This window comes from Hyla sarda, chromosome 3, assembly GCF_029499605.1.
Source record: "Hyla sarda isolate aHylSar1 chromosome 3, aHylSar1.hap1, whole genome shotgun sequence".
Taxonomy (NCBI): Eukaryota; Metazoa; Chordata; class Amphibia; order Anura; family Hylidae; genus Hyla; species Hyla sarda.
Window position 1 is genome coordinate 199,119,706 of NC_079191.1, and position 18,177 is coordinate 199,137,882.

The 18,177-nt window shown below is 40.6% G+C and overlaps 1 protein-coding gene across 6 annotated transcripts in view; it reads left to right on the forward strand.

Annotated features, from left to right (window-relative positions):
* COL19A1 (collagen type XIX alpha 1 chain) overlaps window positions 1-18,177 on the forward strand; it is a 1,011,804-nt gene that overhangs the window by 719,384 nt on the left and 274,243 nt on the right. For 5 of the 6 annotated variants that reach the window (XM_056565831.1, XM_056565835.1, XM_056565836.1 and 2 more), the window contains exons 30-35: window positions 1,591-1,635; window positions 2,098-2,151; window positions 4,582-4,623; window positions 14,500-14,595; window positions 16,298-16,351; window positions 17,155-17,208. In XM_056565831.1, the coding sequence (XP_056421806.1) occupies window positions 1,591-1,635; window positions 2,098-2,151; window positions 4,582-4,623; window positions 14,500-14,595; window positions 16,298-16,351; window positions 17,155-17,208 (345 nt within the window). The remainder of the gene's footprint in view (window positions 1-1,590; window positions 1,636-2,097; window positions 2,152-4,581; window positions 4,624-14,499; window positions 14,596-16,297; window positions 16,352-17,154; window positions 17,209-18,177) is intronic. The other variant, XM_056565834.1, reaches the window with a different exon arrangement.

Consider the following 18,177-nt stretch of genomic DNA (forward strand, 5'->3'; position numbering starts at 1 on the left):
CACATCTGTCTATGTCAGGAACTGTCCAGAGTAGGAGCAAATCCCCATAGTAAACCTCTCCTGGTCTGGAAAGTTCCTAAAATGGACAGAGGTGTTAGCAGAGAGCACTGTGGTAAGACTGAAAAGAAAAAAGAACTTCCTGTGGATCATAAAGAAGCTGATAAGTACTGGAAGGATTAAGATTTTGTAATAGAAGTAATTTACAAATTTGTTTAACTTTCTGGCACAAGTTGATTTAAAAAAAAAAATGTTTTCCAGTGGAGTACCGCTTTAACTCAGTTTCATAGTTAGACAAAGGTGTGGTCCAGACTGGTCAGGACTTGGGAATGCAGTGTACAGGACTAGGACAGGGCTCTGCTTACATGTGACCACTCACTCTGGAGTTCAAACCATACTCTCAACAGCAACATAAATTACATATATTACAATTGTTACATTTTATTTTTATTTGATAACTGTTGATTGTTCAATGCCTAATTCAGAGAAATGCTGCCATATATGTGAGGGATACGTGCAGCACTGAGCTCACCCACAGCCCCTTGCCCTGCCCACTTGAGTATCTGTTCTAAGTGATAGATCCTCAACTGGGTGGTGGTCCCTGTTCTGAGTTAGCACAGGGGTGTAACAAGGTCCAAAACAATAAACAATATACTGTACAATTAGGAAAACAGGTCAGGATACAAAGGATTAACAGGAAAAGCACAATGTACAAAACACAGGGATAAACAGACAAAAAAAAAGCACAGACAGACTGGCCAAATCAAAACCAAGAGAGCGCACAGAAGCAATATGAAAACCATATGAATAATCAAGTCATTTAACTAAGGGTCAGAATAAACAGGATTGAAGGGGCACTCCGGTGGAAAACATTTTTATTTATTTTTTTCAAATCAACTGGTGCCAGAAAGTTAAACAGATATGTAAATTACATCTATTAAAAAAAATCATAATCCTTCCAGTACTTTTCAGCTACTGTATACTACAGAGGAAGTTGAGTTGTTCTTTTCTGTCTAACTACAGTGCTCTCTGCTGACACCTCTGTCCATGTCAGGAATTGGCTAGAGAAGAAGAGGTTTGCTATGGGGATTTGTTCCTACTCTGGACAGTTTCTGACACAGACAGAGGTGTCAGAAGAGAGCCCTGTGGTCAGACAAAACTCAGCTTCCTCTGGAGCATACAGCAGCTGATAAGTACTGAAAGGATTAGAGGAAAAAAGATCAAGAGGAAAAAAAAATCCACCGAATTACCCTTTTAATGAAGCAAGGAGTTATACAAACGGTAGTGCAGAAAGACTGAACACAGGTCAAGACTAGCTAGGTATAATATTTACCTAAGAAGGGCATGGACTCTGAGGCCAGATGTGATTGGTCCAATGTCGAAGCCCCATGATAGGCCCGGGTATCGTTACAGCAACGCATGATGCTTTAGCTAAACACCAGAATTCGAATACTTTATACATGGGTAAAATATAAATACTTTTATATAGTAGTCAATACTTTTGATTGATAAATGATATTTATTTATTCAGTTTGTATGTTGATTGATATAATACCTAGCACATGATTAGACTGAAAAGTATACCTTTTTCAGGGTCCACAGGGTCTTCCAGGATTGCCAGGCCCCCCAGGTGCACAAGTGAGTAGTATGTTCATGTACAAAAGATACTCGATCTGGTGGTCTCATTAATTAAATCCTGTGATATTTTACAGCAACATTGTAGGGAAAATTGAATTATTTCAGAATATCTATAGGTTTATGAAGTTGTGAGAGTTTTAAACAGATATTGACCTTTGTTGACAAGGCAAGGGCATTTAAATTCCAGACACAGCTCTTGAACAGACAGTATGTTGCATTGTGTCTGGTGGAAGCAGAAGATGCTTTAGCACCACAATGAACTATATGTGCCTATGTTGTGGTGATCGGTGTGAGTACCAATGGTTGCATATAATCTTAGGTATATCACTATTACATTGGAACCCCTAAATGTCTGACTATATATTTAATTCAGTGCACTGTATTAATAATATTTGTGTATTTCTAATGGAGGAAGTAACAATATTGATATAATAACTTGTGTGATTTTACTTTTACGTACAGGGTGTTCCAGGCAGAGATGGCAGACCAGGACTCCCAGGTCCTCCAGGTGACCCAGTATGTGAAAGAATGTACTTTGTTGCCATAATCAATATTCCCTTTCTTTAAATGAAAAAAAAAAGTTTAATCCTTTCACCAGGAAAAAACAAATACATAATAGTTGAGTTACCAGGGATCTGCTAGCTAAGATCTTTGTTATCCATATACAATTAGAAAAGCCTTTGTATGGGGGCATATGTTGGTCGATATATAATCTACCTTGTTTTAGAAAGTATTTCAAGTATTCCCTGTTGAAGGTATCTGGCTTCCTTAAAAGTTTTGTCAATTACAATTATATTACTGAATCAAGTCACATGGGGGGAGATTTATCAAGCTGTTCCTGTCATTTTGGTTGTAAAAAGGCACAATTTAGCTTTTTGAAATAGAAGTTTTTTTGGAAAAACTGGCTGTAGGTTGCAGGGCTGTGCAGTTGCACATGCAGTGGATATTATTTATTAACTGCCCTTTTGTTAAAAAGGTGCAACATTTTTGTGCAAATGTTAAAAAAAAAACCTTGTCACTCACCTAATAAACTAGAGAGGGCAAAATGAGAGTCCCAAGCTTTGAGACCAGGGAGCGGTGACAATCCTAGTTACAATGGCCTAGGTGGTAAAAATGCTGCGGGAGAGACAGCTCGGTAACAGGTAAGCTGCGGTTAGTCTGAAGGTTAGTGCATGTGTCTTAACAGACAGATGTGATGGATGGCTCTCTGTTATTACAACTTGGAGCATGCAAATTCTTTTGCGCTCACAAGGTTGTTATGTTATTGATCACTTTTGGTGATTAAGCACCTGGGGCAACAAAAATGCCTAATCTCTATGGCTTTGTGGGGGTAAAAAACAACACCAGTAGTAGTGTCTCCAGCTGTTGCCAAACTATTTAGAACTTTCTGTATGACGTCATTATAAAAAGGGCCGTCGGTACCATGGTAATGTCTGGTATTCTGTGCAGCTTTTATTTTAGCTGTGTTCAAAAATAAGACAGGCAGAAACACTGTTTAACATGAAACACTTATAACTAGGACAACCTGCTATGACAGCACCTTCTGTACGGACCACACAGGTCTCCGGAGCACAGGCAACTCATTTTGAGGGAAAACAAAAGTAAACTTCCAATTTGGCGGCTCATAGCCATTTGTGAGGTGAATTTAAAATTGCACAATATTTATTAAAGTTTGTGCGCCTTTTTGATAAATTCGGTGCACAATAGCAAGAAACTGCGCAAAAAAAGAAAAAAACATACAGAAAAGACTTTGCACAGCAAAACATTGATAAATCTCCTCCATAGTTTCCAATAATCCCAGAAAAATGTATTCTCAACCAGTTGAATCCATCATGGAAGGCATTTATTATTTTGGAAGAAGCATTACATATGTAAAATAAGTCAAAGTGTTCCTTTTCCCAGGAATAAATGCTTAACAAACTTGCACAACTTTAAAGGGAACCTGTGACCAAATTTTACCCAATATAATTGATGGAATATAAGGGTTTCTTACCAGGTCCCAATGTCTTCCTGAGCGTCAGCTAGAGTGCTTAAAGAGGTACTCCGGTGCTTAGACATCTTATCCCCTATCCAAAGGACCGCAGGAGTCCCGCCGCTGGGGACCCCCTCCCATAGGCTTGCATTGAGGGGCGGAGCGTGACATCACACGCCACCCGCCCTGTGATCGCCCGTAATCAGATCTGGAGCGAACACGCTCCGGGGACTGATTACAAACGGGGTGCCGCGTGCAAGATCACGGGGGTTCCCAGCGGCGGGACTCCCGCGGTCAGGCATCTTATCCCCTATCCTTTGGATAGGGGATAAGATGTCTAAGCACCGGAGTACCCCTTTAAAATGAAGTTTAAAATTGTCGCAAGCCAATTGATAATCAGCAGCAAGTATTCATCGGGGTGTGCAGCATCTTCATGTAGCCACAGAGCTCCAGTCTGTAATCACGCCCATTCAACCAGGATTGACAGCCCGGGCACTGCTGAAGTCATCTCTCTGTTCCCTCTTCTCACTGAAATCCTGCTCTGGGGTCACAAGACTTCAGTGAGGAAATGGAGCAGTGCGGTGATGTCGGCGGTGCCCGGGCTTTCAATTACGCATGAGTGGGAGTGATTACAGCACGGAGCTCAATGATTACATCAAAATGGACCATATGCTGATGACTACTTGTGACTGATTATCATATGGCACAGGACATTTTAAAACTGTATTTTTGGTACTCTAGTAGACACCGAGGAGGACACCAGGACCTGGTTAGAAACCTTGTTTTACCCTATTTAACGTGTTGCCAACAGTCTGGTGACCGATTCCCTTTAAAAATATTTCACTTTTCATAGACAGTGTTAGCTAACCATCTTGTAGTAAGTTAGCATGATTGATGTATGCTTTTTTGCTATAGTTAAGTAATTTTTATGTTTTATTCTGTTTAACTCATAACCATTATCATTGTGTTTGTAGATTGCCCTTCCACTTCTTGGTGATATAGGAGCTATTCTTAAGGTAATCTATAATGTTAAAATATATATATATATATATATATATATATATATTGATAGTTTCTACAAATTTAAATGATCCATGGGCCTTAAGGGAAGAAAATACTGAGAAAAATAAGTACAAAGAGATAAGTGAACCTCTATAAATAAGTTTCAGAAGGATTTGCTGTGGATTGGCTTTTGATTAAGTTTGGATTTGATTTCTGATTTGGATTAAGCCTGATAATCGCTGGGCAGAGCGCAGACCACCCAGTGAGTGCATAAAGGATAAGTTCTAATACACACTATTACAGCTTACTCTTTTGCCAGTAGGCAGTGATTCATAGAGCATAGAGGAAGGTGGTTGTGGAATAAGTAGCTTTATTGCCCACTTCTAACCCCATCTGAGGCGTTTTATTGTGATGAAATAAAGATTGGACTTGGTTTTATGACTGAAGTGGCCCCAATATTTCTTTCTTTAATGCTTGGTGCAAAGTTGAAAGCAAACTAACGTCTAATTCACTTGCACTAAATGCAATACATATATGTAGGTGAACCCCATTAAAATAATGTATTACTCCCCAGGATCAGTGGTCCGGTTACGGAGATACACGCTGAATTAGGGTCTGTAGCTAATATGTTCATTAACCCCCTTTGCGCACAGGAACTTGTGTCCTCAGCTTCTCTGCCTCAGTCCTCTCTGCTCCCATATACCTGCTCACCTCATAAATATTTATAGAATCTTCACACATGTGAGTGCAAGGTGGGTGGGCACATGGAAGCAGAGAGGACGAAAGCAGGGATGCTCAAAACACTGGCTCCCGCCTTTATTGCACAAGAGGGGGGCATTAACATATTAGCAATAGTAGAAATACATTATTTTAATCCAGTTCACCTGCACTATAACCCTGTGTATTGGGTTTAGTAAGGATGAACCCTTTAATAGTAGAGCACCACCATTATACTCCACACAGCAGCTCCTTGTGACAGATAATATCTCATTCTACCTGTTTGTAGTGGCAGAGAATATTTTTTCGGGACTGTGATAATACAGTATGATGTGGCAAAACTTTGCATTATGATGGGAGTCCCAGTATCATTCCTGCTTTTAGGCATCCTCTCTTATGTACTTAACCCCTTAAGGACTGAGCCCTTTTTCACCTTAAAGGGGTACTCCGGCTCTAAGACATCTTATCCCCATCTAAAGTGTCATGCCCCCTCCCATAGGCTTGCATTGAGGCGGAGTGGGAGGTCACATGGGGCGGAGCCGTGATATCACTATGCTCTGTACCCGTGATCGCCAGTAATCAGACCCGGAGCAGGCACGCTCTGGGGCTGATTCTAATGGGGTGCAGCGTGGAAGATCACGGATAGGGGATAAGATGTCTTAGCACCGGAGTATCCCTTTAAGGACTAAGCCCTTTTTTGCAATTCTGACCACTGTCACTTTATGCATTAATAACTCTGGGGTCCTTTTACCGTTTATTCTGATTCTGAGATATTTTTTTCGTGACATATTCTACTTTATCATAGGGGTAAATTTTCGTAGTTAATTGCATCCTTTCTTGGGGAAAAATCCTAAAATGTAATGGAAATTTAGGAAATGTTGTATTTTTCTAACTTTGAAGCTCCCTGCTTGTAAGGAAAAAGGAAATTCCAAATTAATTTTATATTGATTCACATATACAATATGCCTACTTTATGTTGGCATCATAAAGTTGCTATGATTTTACTTTTGGAAGACACCAGAGGGCTTTAAAGTTCAGCAGCAATATTCCAATTTTTACAAAAATTTCAAAATCGGAATTTTTCAGGGACCAGTTCAGATTTGAAGTGGATTTGAAGGGCTTTCGTATTAGAAATACCCCATACATTACCCCATTATAAAAACTGCACCCCTCAAAGTATTCAAAATGACATTCAGAAAGTTTGCTAACCCTTTAGGTGTTTCACAGGAATAGCAGCAAAGTGAAGGAGAAAATTCAAAATCTTCATTTTTTACACTCGCATGTTCTTGCAGAGCCATTTTTTATATTTCTACAAGTGGTAAAAGGGGAGAAATCACCCATAAAATTTGTAACCCCATTTCTCTCAAGTAAGGAAATATCTCATATGTGTATGTCAAGTGCTCTATGAGTGCACTAGAGGGCTCAGAAGGGAAGAAGCGACAGTGGGATTTTGGAGAGTGAATTTTGCAGAAATGGTTTTTGGGGGCATGTCACATTTAGGAAGCCCCTATAATGCCAGAACAGAAAACAAACCCATATGGCATACTATTTTGGAAACTACACCCCTTGAGGAATGTAACAAGGGGTACAGTGAGCCTAAACACCCCACAGGTGTTTGATGACTTTTCCTTAAATTCGGATGTGTAAATGGAAAAAAAAATTCATTAAAAAGCAGTTTTTCCCACAAATTTTACATTTTTACAAGGGGTAATAGGATAAAATGCCTTCCAAAATTTGTAACCCCATTTCTTCTGAGTATGGAAATACCCCATGTGTGGACGTCAAGTGCTCTGCTGGCGCACTACAATGCTCAGAAGAGAAGGAGACCATTGAGCTATTGGAGAGTAATGGAGAAATTGAGTTACGAATTTTGGGGGGATTTTTTTCCCTTTTTTCCCTTGTGAAAATGAACAATTTAAGTAACACCAGCATTTTAGTAATTTATTTTTTTTTTTTTATGTTCCCATCCAACTTTAACGAACTGTGGGGTGTCAAGGCTCACTATACCCCTTGTTACATTCCATGAGGGTTGTAGATTCCAAAATGGGGTCACACGTGGATATTTATATTTTTGTATTTATGTCAGAACCGCTGTAAAATCAGACACCCCTGTGCAAATCACCAATTTGGGTCTCAAATGTACATAGTGCACTCTCACTCCTGAGCCTTATTGTGCCTCCGCAGAGCATTTTACGTACACATATGGGGTATTTCCGTACTCAGGAGAAATTGCGTTACAAATTTTGGGGGTCTTTTTTCCCTTTTACCTCTTGTGAAATAAAAAGTATGGGGAAACACCAGCATGTAAGTGTAAATTTTTTAATTTTTTTACACTAAAAGGCTGGTGTAGACCCCAACTTTTCCTTTTCATAAGGGGTAAAAGGAGAAAAGCCCCCCAAAATTTGTATTGCAATTGCTCCAGAGTACGAAAATACCCCATATGTGACCCTAAACTGTTTCCTTGAAATACGACAGATCTCTGAAGTGAGAGAGCGCCATGCGCATTTGAGGACTAAATTAGAGATTGCATAGGGGTGGACATAGGGGTATTCTACGCCTGTGATTCCCAAACAGGGTGCCTCCAACTGTTGCTACACTCCCAGCATGCCTGGACAGTAAGTGGCTGTCTGTAAATGTTGGGAGTTGTTGTTTTGCAACAGCTGGAGGCTCCATTTTGGAAACACTGCCTTACAATAAGTTTTTCATTTTTATTGGAGGGAACAGTGTAAGGGGGTATATGTTTAGTGTTTTACCCTTTATTTTGTGTTAATATAGTGTTTTTAGGGTACATTCACACGGGCGGGTTTACAGTGAGTTTCACGCTAGGAGTTTGAGCTGCGGCGGAAAATTTGCCACAGTTCAAACTTGAAGCAGGAAACTCACTGTAAATCCGCCTGTTTGAATGTACCCTGTCCAATCACATTGGAGGGGAAAACCTCCAGCTGGTGCAAAACTACAACTCCCAGCATGCACTTACAGACTTTGCATGCTGGAAGTTGTACTTTTGCAACAGCTGGAGGCACACTGGTGCAAAAACCTTCATTTAGGTTCTGTTACCTAACTCAGTATTTTCCAACCAGTGTGCCTCCAGTTGTTGCAAAACTACAACTCCCAGCACATACTGATCACCTAAGAGCATGCTGGGAGATGTAGTTGTACAACAGCTGGAGGTACGCAACTACAACTCCTACCATGGCAAGACAGCCATCTGTTCGTGCATGCTGGGAGTTGTAGTTTTGCAAGATTTAGAGGGCCACGGTTTAGAAACCACCGCACAGTGATCTCCAAACTGTGGCTCTCCAGCTGTTGCAAGACTACAAATCCCAGCATGCCCAAACAGCAAACAGCTGTCTGGGCCTGCTGGGAGTTGTAGTTTTGCAACATCTGGAAGGCTACAGTTTAGAGACCCCTGTATAGTGGTCTCAAACTGTAGCCCTCCAGATGTTGCTTAGCAACTCACCAGCTTCCGTAGTCTGCAGCAGGGGGCCAGCCGCACGTCATCGCCGCCCGACGATGGTCGCCCGCTGCCGCCGCTGATGGTGAGGGACCTTCGGCGTGGGTCACCGTCGGTTTCCCCGCTCTGTCCGGACTACAGTGGGTGGGCAGAGCGGGGGAGCCGAACGTTATAACCCCCCCCCCCCCCCGCCCCCGATCTGCTATTGGTCATCGCTTCTGAATCACCAATGGCAGGGATCGGAGGGGTGGCACCTCTGCCACCTCACTCCTATCTCTTCAGACACCCCCGATCCCCCTTATTTTCCTGGTCACCGGGTCACCGGAGACCCGTTTGACCCAGAATCGCAGCAGATCGCCTGTCTGAATTGACTGGCGATTTGCAGCAATCAACTGGCTCCAGAAAATTAAACAGATTTGTAAATTACTTCTATTAAAAAATCTTAATCCTTTCAATACTTATGAGCTGCTGAAGTTGAGTTGTTCTTTTCTGTCTAAGTGCTCTCTGATGCCACCTGTCTCGGGAACTGTCCAGAGTAGAAGCAATCCCCATAGTAAACCTCTTCTACCCTGCACAGTTCCCGAGACAAGCAGAGATGTCAGCAGAGAGCACTGTTGCCAGACAGAAAAGAACAACTTCATCAGCTGATAATTATTGGAAGGATTAAGATTTTTTAATAGAAGTAATTTACTTCTGGAGCCAGTTAAACAGAAAAAAAAAGTTTTTTCCTGGAATACCCCTTTAACTAAAAGGAAAAAAAAATTACATTGGATAAAGTTCAGCAACTTACATCAAAAGAAATAAATCCAGCCACTCACTGACATCAACATCACTGTGGTGTCCTAAGACTGGCAGGGGATCGGGACCTTTCTGTAACAACATCTCAGGAAAGTGTCCGTCCATTACAAAAGCTAAATTATATCTACTCTATAACTTAGCAATTGTCCTCAGAACAGGAAAGTACATGATAGACTCTTTTCCCAGGCTATTAGTTGTAGTTCCACTTCTTACAGCTATGTCAGCAATTTAACATTTTAAGGCAGCAGAAAAGGAACACAAATTTAGAACGTAAACTGCAGCAAGTGAGGAACTATTTCACTTCACTTAGCTTCATATCGGACAATTTGGCAATATATACACCGTGTGTTTTGCAATGAATAAAAGCCAGTTGAGCTATTACTGTATCAATCTATCAAGGTTAACACTGACAACACACATCAGTCTATTTTTTCTGAATGCGATAATTGCTGGGCGACCAGATCCATGACTGACTTAAGTACAACAAAAAAGTATTTTATTTTAGCAAGTGTTTGTCAGATAGAAAGATTTATTGAGTTCCGTAATTGCCTACATTTCTCATTCTCCACAATGGTTGTTCCGTTACCATTTCCAAATTACCTATATGTTTACGGTATACATTGTGCACCATATTGATGCATATTCTAAAATTAAAAGGTCCTGGTATAATCCTTATGTTACCATTGCACAAATGTTTTAGCAGGCTAAATTCAGCAATAACTTTAACAGCTAGCAATAGAAAAAGCTGTATAAATGACAACACTTTTTATATTCCACATTTTCCCCTATCACTTGCTTTGCGCATTACCACATATCACAAGAAATGACTTCTATATAGCTTACATTCAATATCTTGCTGTTGTGTATTTATGAAATAAATTGTGTTTTCATTGCTTGAGCGCAAAAGAATGCATGGGTTAAAGCTATTAGAAACCTGTAGAGAGAAGCCCTTGGGCAGTAGAATATATCAATTATTGGGATGTCCGGATACCAATTTTTTAAGACCGAGTACGAGTACCGATACTTTAGTACTAGTACTCATCGATACCAGTTACAGTAACCCCCCGACTTACGATGGCCCCAACATATGATAAAATCGACATACGATGGCCTCTCAGAGGCCATCGCATGTCGATGACAGCATCAACATACGATGCTTTTATATGTCGGGGCCATCGCATTAACTGCTATCCGACAGCGCAAAATGCTTAAGCTGCTGTCGGATAGCAGTTTAAGCATCCCTGGCAGGTTTGTTTACCTATTCCTGCTGCTCCGGGTCCACTTCGCGATCCTCCGGTGTCTTGCGCATCTTCTCCAGGGTCCGGGCCTCGCTTTCCGGCGTCGTTATTACGTCACTACGCACGCCGCGCCGGCGCAGCAGCGTAATAACGTCACCAGAAAGCGAGGCCCGGACCCTGCAGAAGATGCGGAAGAAGCCGGAGGATCGCGAAGAAGACACCGGAGCAGCGGGACAGCATCGGGAGCCCCTGGGACAGCATCGGGAGCGGTGAGGACCTGGTCCGGAGCGACGGGGACAGGTGAGTACAGCTTCCTATACTTTACATTGCACGGATCCCTCAACATACTATGGATTCGACAAACGATGGGTCGTTTGGAACGAATTACCATCGTATGTTGAGGGACCACTGTACGCATACTTTTATTTTAAAGGGAATCTGACACCAGGGTGACCCAGTTTCTGGCACTGCTTACCGTGCTGATATGTGGGTTCCTTGTTGTCTAGAATGGAGGCTGTTGTAGTATGAGCCAAGATTTCTCTTTTCTCCATTGGGCAGAACAGGGAATTTTGCTTTGGCAGCGAGACCGATGTCTCCGGAGCGATTGCACTTATGTTCACCTGGTGAGTAGCGATAGAAACCAAGTCACCTGCACTATCTACCTATAAATTCAAGTTAGTGCAGGTGACTCTGCTGTAAGATTGCCTTTAAAGGGGTACTCCAGTGGAAAACTTTTTCTTTTTTAATCAACTGGTGCCAGAAAGTTAAACAGATTTGTAAATTACTTATATTAAAAAATCTTAATCCTTCCAGTACTTCTTAGCTGCTGAATACTACAGAGGAAATTATTTTCTTTTTGAAACACAGTGCTCTCTGCTTACTTCATGACCACAGTGCTCTCTGCTATGGGGATTTTCTCCTACTCTGGACAGTTCTTAAAATGGACAGAGGTGTCAGCAGAGAGCACTGTGGTCATGATGTCAACAGAGAGCTCTGTGTTCCAAAAAGAAAAGAATTTCCTCTGTAGTATTCAGCAGCTAATAAGTACTGGAGGGACTAAGATTTTTAATAGAAGTAATTTACAAATCTGTTTAACTTTATGGCACCAGTTACCACCAGAGTACCCCTTTAATAGTAGGTAGTATCCCCTCGATAGTTGCAGACATAAGCAGCAGCCCATTGTAGACAGCAGCCCCCTGCAGACATCAGTAGCAGCCCTCCTGTAGACCGCAGCCCCCCTTGTAGACAGCAGTCCCCTATTGTAGACAGCAGGCCACCCTTGTAGCCAGCAGGACCCCCTTGTAGCCAGCAGACCCCCCTTGTAGCCAGCAACCCCATTCTCACGTACTCATGACTGCAGCTGCCCCGTTCTGCCGTCCGCATCATGGCATGTAATGGAAGAGCATGTCACATACACATCACTCTGCTTCCTCCATAGCTTTACACTGGGTACAGTGAAGGAGGTGGAGTAATGTGTGTGTCACAGGCTCCTCCATAAGACGCCATGATGCAGATGGCAGAACGGGGTGGCGGCAGGGATGCAGACCGGAGAACGGGGCAGCGGAGGACTCCACCAGGTATTGGATATGGTATCGGAACATTAGACAATTCCCCCCAATACCATGCAAATACCTGGTATGGGCCCCGATACTGATACTAGTATTGGTATCAGGACATCCCTAATCCATTATGTTGAAGTGATTTCTATTCATTCATATGATTGTGAAGATATATCACAATCATATATATAGAGAAAGCAGGAAAGCAGCACTCCAGTAGAAATAAAGTGCACGGGTGCCTACTGTGTCAGGTCCGGGTTGGGGACCCCTCCAAAATACAAAGCAAAATGAACAGTGGCACACCAAGGGACAAAAAAGAAAAGTGATTTATTAAAAAAAACATGTTAGGCAACGTTTCAGCTGGCTTCACCCAGCCATTTTCAGGCTTGAAAATGGCTGGGTGAGCCAGCTGAAACGTTGCCTAACATGTTTTTTTTTAATAAATCACCTTTCTTTTTTGTCACTTGGTGTGCCACTGTTCATTTTGCTTTTTACAATCATATATATAGATATATATTGTGACATTCATGCAGGTTTGGTGGTGGAGGGCAGGTATATTTCTCCTCCTTTTCTATGTGAGGTAACGCCAGAGCCTCTCACCTGCCAGGTGATTAATTAAGATGAATGAGAGGGCGGATGTAAAAGAGAAGCCAGGAGGGCAGGTCTCTCTCTGGCTGAGGACACAGAACGCCGGTCTGTGGAGAGACTCATGTGAGTAATGGTTGCTGAAAGTAATTTTGTTAGCTGGCAGAGAGAAGCTCTCCAGCTGGTAGTGGTATCACTTGTATAGTTAGTGCCGGATAGGCAAGGTTTTTCTTTTGTCCCTGTATTGTTATTTTTATTTGGCTTGCAACCTTTCTAATAAACTTGACCAAGAGTCAGATTACATGAACTTGCTGCTGTTTGCCTGATTTGGATAAAGACAGACACGTGTCCCTTTCCCTCTTCAAAAGGGACATCCCTGATACTTTTCACAATAGATATTTCTTATAATATCATTTCCACATGAAAATAAGTGAAGATAGGTATAAAAAGACATTATGTACACCATATAGTTTACCTGAATGTCTATGAGGCTTAGATTATTGTTAACTAAATCTTAGACATTTCGAGAAATTGCATTTTAAATTGGAATTCCAGGTGAATAGTTTTGTTTTTTGTTTTTTTACAATGGAGTCAGGGTACTGTTAAAAAAAAAAATTAAAGAAAGAAACATACTAACTTGCTCTCATCCTGCACTGTTGCTGTTCCAAAGCTCCCCAGTCCCTGCTGCTGACAGCTTCTCCCTGCTGCCTCTAAGGGGTAATTCCTGCTGCCTTTGGTATGATGGGCAGGCATTTCCTGTAAGATTGACAGGTCAGTGGAAGTAGGGGAAAGCTATGAGTAGGTGAGACTGGGAGCCAACGAATATGCAGCAGTAGAGGATCAAGGTGATGTATGATGTATGATTTTATTGTACAAAAAAGTTCACTAATGGAATACCCCTTTACTTTTTTAATGGATTTTATGATGATACATGTGACAACAGAGAAGCTGAAAAATAAAAGCAAGTTAGCCAAGGTAGACATCTTCTGGTTGTGGTTTATTATTATAGGCCAGTAAGGGGCCAGGAGTAGATATGTACACATGGGGGGGGGGGGGGGGTATTTATCATCGGTTTTACCCTGGTTTTGTAGTGTACATTTGTCGCAGTTTATCTCAGTGACAGTTTTACAAAACTTCCTACAAAATCTGACTTTTGATGAGAAAGGAAGGTGATGAAATACCAAAGAAGGAACGCCAACGCTAATGCAAAATGGGGGGGGGGGGGGGGTTGGGGATGGCAGTTGTTGGTGGTATTTTTCTCTTTCCCAAAAAAAAAAACAGAGAACAGAAACAGTTTAGGAAAAATCATTATCTCATGTTATCTGGGGCATTGCAGAGAAAGTGGGAGCTAGAATACAAAGGTCTCAGACAATACAGTATTTCATAAAGCAGTCAGACCTATTTCATAGTCTAATGTGTAGCTTTAAGTAGGAATCAGACTTATTTCCAAGTAGTCAATGATTTCATATTCTTATTATAAGTGTACAAAGTATGTGATCCAAGAGTCAATATTGCTTTCATTTGTCTTATTCTTCTAAGAATGTGTGTGGCCATTGTAATGCTGGTGGTCCAGGCTCTGCGGGCACCAAAGGAGAAGAATACCTAGCTGGAATTGCTAGACAAGTAGGTATTAAGGTAAGGCTGTAACATGTATTTTCATAGAAACAACACATTTTGAAATAGAAACTTGGATCACTGGAAAAAAGCTGCATTTGGCCATTAATAGTCATAAAGACAGGGATCAACATGAATAGCTGTAATACATTAATGACCAACATCCACCACAACAAGAGCCTTATAGAAATGGTTACTGAGCACAGGACCCCCTCTATGACACCTGTGATCCCGAATAGGACAACCTTAGCAACAGGGATTGGCGCAGAAGACTGATCAAAGAGAAATAGATTTTTAAAAATAATTTTAAATTTTAGTTTCTTCTAATGATGTAGTTTTTTTTCTTCTAGCAGAAATTTTTCAATGTTTATTTAGAAAAACAGTGATAGAAATAACTCCACCTTTTGCTGCAATCCGGTTTCCAGATAGTTTGAAATCCTTCTTGCTATGGTTAGGGTGATACTGCTAGCAAAATGAGCGTAAACAAGAATGCTTGTAGCTCTCACCAGGGATCTTCTGAAGACATGTTTCCTCTGGCGTTAAGAGCAACAGCATGAATCAGCTTACAGCTTTTGTTAATGGGATTACCTTCTATTTTTTCCCTTAGTTGGTCACTTATTTAATATAGTAATTCTTCTAAATTGATCAATAAACATGCTTGTATATTTTCCTTTCTGTACAGACACTTCTTATTTTTATCCTGTAAATGAACTGTTTATGAAATTGTTCTTTCATAATTGGAAATTTCATAGAAATTCATTGGCATTTATAATAAGACAATAAAAGGGCAATGAGCAATAATTTGATTTATGAATTTAGAAAAGTAAGAAAGAAAGCATAGAAAATACAACACTATGGCAAATCCAACAAATGAACGTAATAATATACTTGAGTATTGGCGCTTCAGGACAAATGTTAACTCTTTGCATTGGCTTTGTTTTACTGAAGAAAACTGTGGCTCTATCCAAATGATTCTTGAAACTTTCTTACAATTTTTATGCCAGCTTAGATGACTATGATATAGCTGCCCTATTAGCTGACCTAATTAAGGGTCCCATGTTAAAAAAGAAAATATATATATACCACATGGTATACTTTTTTCTACTGGATCCAGCTCAAATGGGGCCACTTAATGCATGCAATGGGGCTTATCCTAAAGCTTATGTGAAATATACACTGCTTAATACTTTGTGAAACTAGCCTCATTGTATGTTTTTACTTTATCCTGTTATTCCAGTGATAAAAATGTATCCCTGTCCACTGAATATGGGATACGTGTCTGATTGTGGGGGATCCTAGATCTCAAGAATGGAAACCAGACTCTACCCTCTAAATGAAGCAGTGGGTCCTCATGCACAGCCACTCAAGTCATTCCCTATGGAGCTGCTGGCAATAGACAAGTATACCACTTAGCTATTTCCAGCAGCTCCATTGAGAATAAATATTGTGGTGATTTTTTTTTTAGCAGGGAGAGCCAGGTTTAAATTCTTGCACTTGCAGGTGGTCCCAGAGGTCAGAACCCCTAGTGATCAGACAAGTATCCCCTATTCTATGTCTATGGGTTGAATGTTTATTGCTGAAATACCACTTTAATATTAATATTTAATGCTACAAGATGCGGGATATGCCCATTATTGTTTTTTAAATCTATGCTGAATATACAGTATTATATCTATTTGTGCTATAATCCCTTAAATCCATTAATAATCTATGTGTTTAACAGGGTGATCCAGGTCCTAGAGGCCCTCCAGGGATCCCTGGCAAAGAAGGGCCAAAGGTAAGTTGACAAAGTGAGTACTAACAAGAAGTTATATTCTCACATATGTCATTGCATTTGTAAACAATATAGATACATTTATGAAAGAACCTGAAATAAATTCAACTTTGAAAAATAAAAATTATTGTGATCAATCCAGATATAGTGATCAATATCTGTAAAATAAACAGGTTGTCATGGGCATGTAATGACACTGACAGCAGCTCAGTAGCAAAACATTCATTCTGTACAGATAAAAATAGAAATGTGAGGAAAATGGAAAACAGATTGTTGATCACCATGTCATGATGAAATTTGAAAATGTATCATACAGCGTATTCAGTTCAGCTAGATATTGACTCAGATTGGAGACCATCGATTCTAATTCAGATGACTGAACTATAATGAATCACTGACTGCTTTCTTCCTATTGCATTTATACCCCTGAATCTCTATACCCAGAAGACTTTGCTTTCCTTGCGTTCTCCATTCACGTGTTTGGTTATGTAAATTTCCATTCGAGTCTCTTTTTGTCACGGATAGCTGTGTTTCATAATAAGTCTGATTTATTTAATTGAAAGATATAATCAGTGCTGAATCTTCATTTTAGACCTTTGCTGTTCTTCACAGCAGAACTCATAAAAAATACAAGCAAAAAATCATTTTTGGTCCAAAGGTTTTATGCGTATGAATAGTGTATGACAGATTCTCCGGTAACTCTGCATGCTACTAAAAATGAATTGTACAGTTCATTTGAAGCAATACAGTTAGCAGAGCTTGAAATGAAATACAATGATTGCTTGCTTGTTGGATTTTCTTTCTAGGGTATCAAAGGTGAACGTGGCTTTCCTGGACTGTCTGGAGAGAAAGGTGACCAGGTACAGATGTTTCATTCTTTCGTCTAAATATTCTTACTGCCCATTAAGAGTTTGTTGCACTGTAAATAGGAACTAGTCTCATTGCATTCATTGGAGCAGGAAATATATACAGAAAGTGCTTTGTAACCACTGTAGAGAATTTAATTGTATTTTTCCAATCATGGATGCTTATGAACCAAACAAAGTTTGTGTTAGGTATCTGCACAGTAAACTATTGCATATACCTGCAAACTAGAGATGAGCGAAGTTACAATAATTCGATTAGTCAGAAACCTCGCGGCTCGGCAATTGCTGACTTTAGCCTGCACAAATTAGTTCAGCTTTCATGTGCTCCGGTGGCCTGGAAAAGGTGGATACTGTCCTAGGAGAGAGTCTCCAGCCCACCGGAGCACCTGAAAGCTGAACGAATTTATGCAGGCTAAAGTTAGCAACTGCCGAGCCGAGAAGTATGTGTCGAATTGAATCACTGTAACTTCGCTCATCTCTACTGCAAACAAACCATACAACTGTCAATGTACTATCGTAAATAAGGCCACCAATTCAGTCATAGTTAGGAAAGAGAAGTCGTTAATCCAGCTACAAAAAGGACATCTGAATGGATTACCTACTTTTCTTCCCTGTGATCTAACTGAACCGCATTTGTAGACTTCCGTAGACCATATGGCTGGTGACCCTATATGAACCTACTTCTAAGTGCATACTGAGATGTTGTGCTTTGAGCAAAACAGAATCTGTTAATCAACTCCCCTTTTATATACATCATTTACTTGTGGTCTTCACTAAGGGGCACCTATAGATTTTTTTGTATTCTATTGACAAATGGAGTCATGTCTTCAAAAACAGGTCCGGAAATCAAATCAGCAAAACAGTTGGGTAGCCGCGTGTGCCAACTTGATGAGGGGTCAATTGGTTTTACAGTTATGTTGAAGGGGAAATCAGAGATATCAATGCTTTACTACAATCCTGAAA